At 48.7% G+C, this 7,910-nt stretch overlaps 1 protein-coding gene across 2 annotated transcripts; it reads right to left on the bottom strand.

The window, feature by feature from the left end:
- Positions 1 to 1,137: 1,137 nt before the first annotated feature.
- nefma (neurofilament medium chain a) lies at positions 1,138 to 6,651 on the bottom strand. Of its 2 annotated transcripts, XM_088355696.1 has the most exons (4): positions 5,554 to 6,651; positions 4,881 to 5,005; positions 2,978 to 3,978; positions 1,138 to 2,947 (listed from the first exon to the last, which is right to left on the bottom strand). In XM_088355696.1, exons 1-4 carry the CDS (start codon positions 6,535 to 6,537, stop codon positions 2,187 to 2,189), a joined length of 2,871 nt encoding a protein of 956 aa, XP_088211822.1. In that variant the 5' UTR covers positions 6,538 to 6,651; the 3' UTR covers positions 1,138 to 2,186. The 2 variants fall into 2 exon arrangements, with proteins under 2 accessions (XP_088211822.1, XP_088211820.1); XM_088355694.1 differs by having other exon boundaries at positions 1,138 to 3,978.
- Positions 6,652 to 7,910: the final 1,259 nt, after the last annotated feature.

Genomic DNA, 7,910 nt, shown 5'->3' on the forward strand with positions numbered 1-7,910 from the left:
GTGCACGCATCAATGGTGGACATTTCTAATGGGCCATGCAAAGAACAAAGTTTCCCAGTGGTTGATGGTAATAGAAGAACTTCCTCCAACTAAAAATGGAAGTTGCATATTTTAGCCAACACCTACATGGGGAGAGATTGGTCTCAAAAACACGAAGAAATAAAACCCATATGTCTTGATAAATGCACACGCAAGATTAAAAATCACAAATGCTTACAGATACTTTCACATTTTATGAATACATTCAAAATGAATGAGTTGTGAGTCCAGATTTTCCCGATATGCTCCCTCAAATGAGTTGTTTTTTTTCCTAATGCAACCTTTGCTCTCACAGCAGTTTTGATTTCATGCAGCTTATAGTCCAGTGTGCCTCGCATGTCAAAATAAATCTCGCAAAGGGATATTTTGAGGGTACGCCTCGTTGTCCGGAAAATACAATTCATTTTACTTTTCAAGAAGTTGGACTCCAATGACGTGTTTTAAAATCCAACGATAATACTGTAAACCCCCAGAATACGACATTGATCCCTTCTGAGGTGATGATCGCGAACTGAATGATTAATGAAGTAGAACTGTGCTCATCAGTGGTGTAATGGTAAGGATGAGATGATTTTAATGTTGTGTACAGGGTTCGATTCCGGTGGTCAGTAAAGTTTAAAATTAAAATATGTTAAGCAGATTTATCTCTTAGCACAGAAACGTGATTGAACAGCAAAAATTGGAGAACGTCTCCCTCTACAGTTAGCTGAGTAAGTTAAGAACTTTATAAATGCATGAAATCTGCAACTTTTTTTACTCTCTGCCTCAGTCAGCTCGTTCATGCTGCGCATGCAAGGACATTCATTTCTTAGACGCGCTCGAATAAACTCTTTAGATATCTTGGGGTTTGGGTTGGAGTTTGGACTCTACCCAGTAAATCCCCAACAAGATCGATAAATATCTGCTTTCTTGTACAGTACAAGCGGCTTTGGAGCCGCATGCGTTCACACTTGTCTTTGGCACCCCCTACTGGCAGTTAGAATGTCCGGCAGCGACGGGCCATTATGCTTCTACTTCATAGAAAACATTTGTAACTTTCAAATGGTTTGAAGGGCTCTCGAGACAATTCACCCCACCTTTAAAAAAGACAGGAAAATGTTGCGTTTCAGTGGATGATGACGTTTATTGAGCAAATGCTGCTGGGAAAAACCGTATGTATGAGTACGGTGACAGGAAGAGTAGCACCTGGTACATTTCTCCGTCTTACAATTCAAGTCAGGTTCCTATGCAAGAATGCGCAAACCCCCCCGAGCACTTGTACCTTTTTCGGGGGTCAACGGAAAAGTAACGGATTCCGGAAGCGGCTTTAAGGCGAGGACCTTCTCTGGGTCGCTTGAGAGCTGCGTTGCATCATTGTCATTCACGGCGGCGGGTGTGTCCTTTTTTTTTTAATTTTTAAGTTTTTGACCGTGTTTGCATGTCCGGTATAAGGCCCCCATCCCTTCCTAATGTCATTAGGCTAAAAAAGAATCACTCGGGCAGGGGTGTCAAACTCGTTTTAGCTCGAGGGCCACATGGTCGGAAAAAACATTCTCACAGGGGCCAGAAAAAAGGGAAAGAAATAGAAAGGTGAAAAAAAGATAGCGGAAAATAGACAGAGGGAAACATATAAAGACAGAAAGAAAAGGAGAGAAAGAAATGGAGAGGGACAAGAGATAGAAAGAGGTAGAAAAAGAAATGATAACGGCGCAAGAGACGGTAAGGAAGAACGAAAAACTGAATTACTGCCACGTTTTTTTGTCAGTGGTTTGGCCCACATTTGGCAACATTTAATGGATTTATTTAAAACCGCAGTTGGTTTTTCCCTCGCGCTTCTTCTTCCTGATTCGGCCCGCGGGCTGCAGGTTTGACACCCCTGCGTTCGATGAATCCATATACATGAGATATTTTCTCTCTGCTGTACATACATAGAAGAGGACCACCTCTCCAGCCCCTGAGCTAATTAGCATGCAAAGCCCCAAATTCATCAGAAGAACAGAAAAAGATCCAAAGTCCTGATCACTCACCAAACCCCGCCCCCCTTCAGTAAACCCCGCCCCCCTTCAGTGCGTCTGCAAACATGCATTTCTAACATTTGTAGCGTTTGGCTTCTCGCTAAAGGTTTATGATGCGGCGCTAGCTGCGTAGATGTCAGTCATACCGGTTCTTCAGTCGGCCTCCGTCACCTGCTTGACGGAAACGCTGGAGTGCTTCTCGGTCTTGACGGTGGAGACGGTCTGCTCTTGAAGGAGCTCCTCGGCCTCTTTGAGGGTTTCGGTCACCGTGACCGACTTGGTGACCTGCTGCGAGCCGTCCTCCCCCCTGGTGATGGTCTCCACCGTTTTGGTGATCACCACTTTCTGGCTCCCGTCCTCTTTGACCGGGCTCTCCTCTACGCCGTTAAAGATCATGTCTCGGACGGCGGTTTTCTCCTCTTCCTTCGGGCCGCTCTTGTCCACGCCGCCGTTCGTGGCCGCGTCTTTCGTCTTCTCGTCTTCGATGGGCGGAGTCGTTTCCCTTTTTTCTGAATCGACTTTGGGGGATTCTGATATTGGCGAGCCGGCCTTCGGTGAACTTTCTTTGGACGACGCGGGTTTAGGGGACTCTGACTTGGGCGAGCCGACCTCAGGGGAACTGTCTTTAGGGGATACCGGTTTAGGTGATTCTGCTTTAGGCGATTCTACTTTAGGAGAGACTGCCTTTGTTGAGTCGTCTTTAGGGGATACATCCTTGGGGGTTTCTAACTTAGGGGACTCGGCCTTTGGGGGAGTAGATTTGGTTGAGTCTTCTTTGGGGGATGTGGGCTTGGCCGATTCTGTTTTGGGGGATTCTGCTTTAGGTGATTCAGACTCGGGCGAACCGACTTTTGGTGATTCTGTCCTGGGGGATCCGGCTTTGGGTGAATCTGACTTGGGGGAACCAGCTTTGGGTGAATCTGACTTGGGGGAACCGGCTTTAGGAGATTGTGTCTTGGGGGAAATGGCTTTAGGGGAGTCAGACTTAGGAGAACCTGCTTTTGGCGATTCAGGCGTTGGCGAAACTCCTTTTGGGGATTCAGACTTTGGCGAACTTCCTTTTGGGGATTCAGACTTTGGCGAACTTCCTTTTGGGGATTCAGACTTTGGCGAACTTCCTTTGGGGGACTCGGATTTGGGGGAAGATGCTTTTGGAGAGGGAGACTTTGGCGGAGAACTTTTTGGGGATGCTGGTTTGAGAGAATCCGGTTTCGTGATTTCCGCTTTGACCATTTCTTCCTTTTTGTCTTCAGGTTTGGAAGTTCCTGTTTTCTGAACATCTAGTTTGGCTACAATTGTTTCTTTTATGAGGTCAACGATGTTGAACTTGTCTGGCACTTTTTGAGACTTTTCTGCTTTAGACTTTTCTTCTTCATCGTCTCCAGATTCCTCTTCTCCCCCGCTGGCCGCTTCTTCTTCCTCTTCATCTTCTTCTGCAGCTATGACTTTCTCAGGAATGGCTTTGGACTCCTGGGTTTTCGAGCATAAGACAGTTTCCTCTACCGCCTCTTCATCACCGGCCTCCTCCCCTTGGCTTCCCTCGTCCCCCTCGTCATTTTCCTCCTCATCACCTTCCTGTCCGTCCTCCTCCTCATCGTTCCCCTCTTCTTCATCTGCCGGGGCCCGGGAACCGACTTTAGCGTCCGCGAAAGCCACGATTTCCTCTTCTTCAACCTCGTCGCCTTCCTCTTCGTCCTCTTCGTCCTCCTCGCCTCCGCTGGCGTCCAGCGTGGCCGAGAGTTCCTGGGCGATGTGATCCAGGGCGTCGTCCATCTCGGCCTTGTCGTCCTCCACTCGGGTCTCCTCGATGATCTCCTCCACGAACTTATGCTGAACCCTCATTCTGGGAGGTTCCGATTTGGAAATTGAGATTCTGGTTGAAGAGACGGCCGGGCGGTGATGGGAGAAGGTGCTGAAGTGGGTCTCTTCGCCTTCCAGGAGTTTCCTGATGGATGATTTCAAAGGAAAGCTGATTACAATCTTGAGACAAACTGTCCAAAATCGAGCACGTTGTTTAAGAACTGATTGTGTTTTGTCAAAATGACTTTTTTTTTTTTATATATCGGTATATTGAATCATCCAAATCGCTACATACCAACCTTGAATGATATCCAAAATGTATTTGATAAATATGCTTATAAGGATTAGTATTAAGAGTTTCATTGGGTATTATGTATTCTAAGAGTTGCTAGCAGCATGAATGCAGGTCTGTAGTTTCTTTTTTAAAATTCCCTTTTAAACAAGAAAACACGGTAGGGTTCAATTTTGTTTCGGTTTGCTCGTCTTTCCTGCAAGAAAAACTAGAATTGGGGCAGTTAAAGAAGCTTCTGCTTTAGCCTATTTTGTAGTTTCTTTTGTAAATTTGAAGTTGAGGTTGTTTTTGTTGTGCAGTTCCCAAATAAAAAGGCACAAACACATGAAACACTTGAACTGCCACATTTTGATACATTTGATGTAAGTAGAAGTGAAGCCCGTGTGTCTATTGACTTTGCTGTTCTGGATTAAGAAAAGGGCCCGGCTGCCTAGTTTTCGTGTGCATTGCCGCATTTATTTTTATTTTTTATGACTTCAATGCCCCAACCCGTCGGATTCCACTCCAATTATAGGCGACCCCGTTGACTTAAATCAAGCTCGAGTGTCTGATGTCTTTGCCGTTCCGGATTGAACAAGGCTGCCCATCTTTCTCTGCATTGTTGTTTTTCGACCCAAAACTTTTTCAGTCCGAGTCCATCCCAAGTGATTGGATAAACCACGGACAGAGAGTGAGTGAATTGCAATTTGGAACTGATCATTTCTGTGAAAGTATCGGCGCTGCTTTTTCACAGAAAGTGCGACAAAACGTTTTACCTGTATGCGGCGATCTCGATGTCCAGAGCCATCTTGACATTGAGCAAGTCCTGGTACTCGCGTAAATGCCGAGCCATCTCCCATTTATTGTTTTTGAGTTCGTTGTCCAGCTGGTGGATGGTTTCCTGGAAAACATACAGGTTTGATCGCGTGGAACGGTTTTTACAAGTCCCCCCCCCCCTTGGAAAAATGGACGAGGATGACTTTGGCCCCGCGGTCGACTCTTTAATATATTCTGTCGCAGACATTGAAATGCTCCGCAATGACTCCTACTTTCTGCTAGCCCCGCCCTGGAGGAGCGGGGTGTGATGCAAGGACGTGGTCGGCGAGGGCATCCCGCCATGTTTCTTACTCAGCAGAAAATGCGCAGAGAGAGACTGCTGCAGTGCTCTCAAGTGGGAGAGATTCCAGGCAGGAAATAAGCTTAGTCATTTACTGTAAACACAACACACTAGGGGTTCGGTCATGCATGGAATTGATTTCCTTCGTATTTCTCTTGCACTTGAACGGTTGCTCTACCGGCGGGGACACGTCCCCTTTGACCGTGCCGGAACATAGCCTTTCATCCGAACGATGCTGACTATTTTACAAAGAAGGCAAACGAGTTGTGTGATTTATGAAATGTGGCACCGAATTGGCACGCGACTCGAGTGAAACGGTACGAGAACCTTACCTGCAGACCGGCCAGGTCGCCGCTGTGGCGGTCTTCCGCGTCTCCCAGCTGCCTCTCCAGGGACTCTCTGGTTCCCCGCAGGGCCTCCAGCTCCACAGTCTTGGACTGCAGCTGGCGCCGGTAGTCTCCGATCTCGTCCCGGGCGCTCTTGATGGCGTCCTTGTTCTGCTGGGACGCTTCGTTGAGCTTGGCGTAGTGGCACATGAACCAGCTCTCCGCCTGCTGCAGGTTCTTGTCGGAGTGTCCCTCCAGCTCGCTGCGGATCTCCCGCAGAGCCTCGGTGATGTCGGCGCGCTGAGGGTCGCGCCTCTCCACGCTGACCTGCGAGCCTCGGAGGTGAACCAGCAGCTCGTTCACCTCCTCTTCGTGGTTGTCCCTGACGAAGGCGATCTCGTCCTGCAGCGCCTGAGCTTTCTTCTCCAGCTCTCGCTTGAGAACGTCCGAGTCGTCGGCGTCCTTCTTGAGCAAACGGGCCACGGTCTCCGCGTCCTCTCTGACGCGGCATTCCTCGTCCAGACGCTCTTGGAGACGCCGGACGTCGTCCTCCAGGTGGTCGCTCTCCAGCTGGATTTGAGATTTGTCGCGGTGGAGTTCCTCCAAGGTGTTGCGCAGCTCCTGCAGTTCCTGGTGGAAGAGGTCTCCCAGCTGGGTGCGGGACGCCTGCTTTTCCCTCAGGGCTCGGATCTCGTCCTCCATCCGCTTGTTCTGCTGTTCCAGGTAGTGCACTTTATCGATGTAGACGGCGAAGCGGTCGTTGAGCCCTTGGAGTTGCTCCTTCTCGTTAGAACGCCCGGAGGAGACGGCGCCCAGGAGAGAACTTTGACCGAGCTCCGCCAGGGGTTTGCCGGGGCTCCTCTTGTACGACGGGGCGCTCCGCGACCACGTCTGGGAACGGAAGCCGCCGCCGCCCCCCGAGCGGCCGTAACCGTAGCCGCTGGTCCGGCTCTCCATGACTCTCCGATAAGGGCTGCCTAAAGTGTCCATCCGGCTGAGCCTGCGGGAACGAATGAGAGAGGAAAGATGGGTGCGCTGTACACGATGAGGCTGCGGAGGGGGGCCGGAGCGTCGATGCGAGCGGTGCAGGTGTGAAGGGCGAACGGCTTCCACAGCGACTCACAAATTCCCCTAGAGCGCCCTTTATAGGACGAGCGGCCGCACGGGGAAGGAGGGGCGGAGCCCGCTCGCATCACCCGTTCTGCCATTGGCCGCTTGCGAGGGCAATATTGCATTGTCATGTTTGGATTTTGGAGCCTTTTCAAAATAGATGGAGCTTTTCAATTCAAAAGGATGGAAAAAAAACTTCAAGTAATATGCATTTATTTTCCATGGTCATTTTCTGTGTATAATTTAAAACTATGTGGATGAAGACGTCTTTAGGAACTCCAGTAAAACAACAAAATATATTCTTATTTTCCAAAATGAAGAGGAAAATGTAAAGCAGTGATGAAACAGCCCCCCAGAAGAACGTACTATTATTTTTTTCCACAAATACTTTTCGATGACTTTAACCACTGAATTCCAGGTTCGAGTAGAAATATTTGCCCTTTAAAAAAACAAAAATTAAACTTGAAATTTGGTAGAATTTAGTGATGTACTAGACTCATTTAAAACCCATTTGGCACGTGTCACACGAAACAGCTTGGAGCACTCCTCCCAGCAGCTTCAATGCGGCCTAACTTTATTGATCAAGTGTCGGAACGTTCCCCCCCCATGTTCACTGTGAGGTTGCTTAAAAGAGCCGCATCGCTGTTTTCTGCTTCTGTTATTTGATGTTAGCGTCCCTCTTCAATAAAGAAAGGCAGCATGTCTATTTTTAGAGCGACGGTACACGAACGCCATCCTTTGGCCACGCCTTCTCACGCTATATCCTCATCGTGCAAGGACGGCGAGGACTTTTTTTCCATGTCCTACAACGGCCCGGGCGGGGTTCTGCAACCAGAGTTTTAAAGGTATTCCCAAATCCGTCAAACATTCAAAATGTGAGGAAAAAGTAGATGCTTCACAGATCGCTTAATGGCCCGGGTCTATCGGGCACCGATGAGGACGCAACTCTGGACAGCTTTCTCCACTGCTGACGGTTCCCGGCCTCTTTTTGGCACCGGTTCATTCCTTGATGTTGTGTTCTTCTTCTGCCCCCTTGGACTGTGCCTGAAGCATGATCTTTGCCAGTCCTGATGATCTTGTGACGTGACCATTTCTTGGTAGGGCCCAATGTGGCCTCTGATGGTTTGGTTTGTCACATGGGCTAAGTAGCTGATTCCTCTAGCATGGCATCTCTACGGCCTGGATTTTCCTTTCCAGTTTTGATGTGAAAGTCCATGTCTGCAAGCAGAGAGGAAGATGGGAGTGACCAGCGC

This window comes from Urocampus carinirostris, chromosome 16, assembly GCF_059441175.1.
Source record: "Urocampus carinirostris isolate Australia breed hairy pipefish chromosome 16, RoL_Ucar_1.0, whole genome shotgun sequence".
NCBI lineage: Eukaryota > Metazoa > Chordata > Actinopteri > Syngnathiformes > Syngnathidae > Urocampus > Urocampus carinirostris.

Bases quoted from the DNA above. Each gene is read 5' to 3' on its own strand.
- nefma (XM_088355694.1), bottom strand. From the start codon at position 6,537: ATGGACACTTTAGGCAGCCCTTATCGGAGAGTCATGGAGAGCCGGACC. The intron at 5,006-5,553 runs GTAAGGTTCTCG...TATGTTTTCCAG, and splicing joins GCGACCTGGCCGGTCTGCAG to GAAACCATCCACCAGCTGGA. The intron at 3,979-4,880 runs GTAAAACGTTTT...ATCATCCATCAG, and splicing joins ATCGAGATCGCCGCATACAG to GAAACTCCTGGAAGGCGAAG.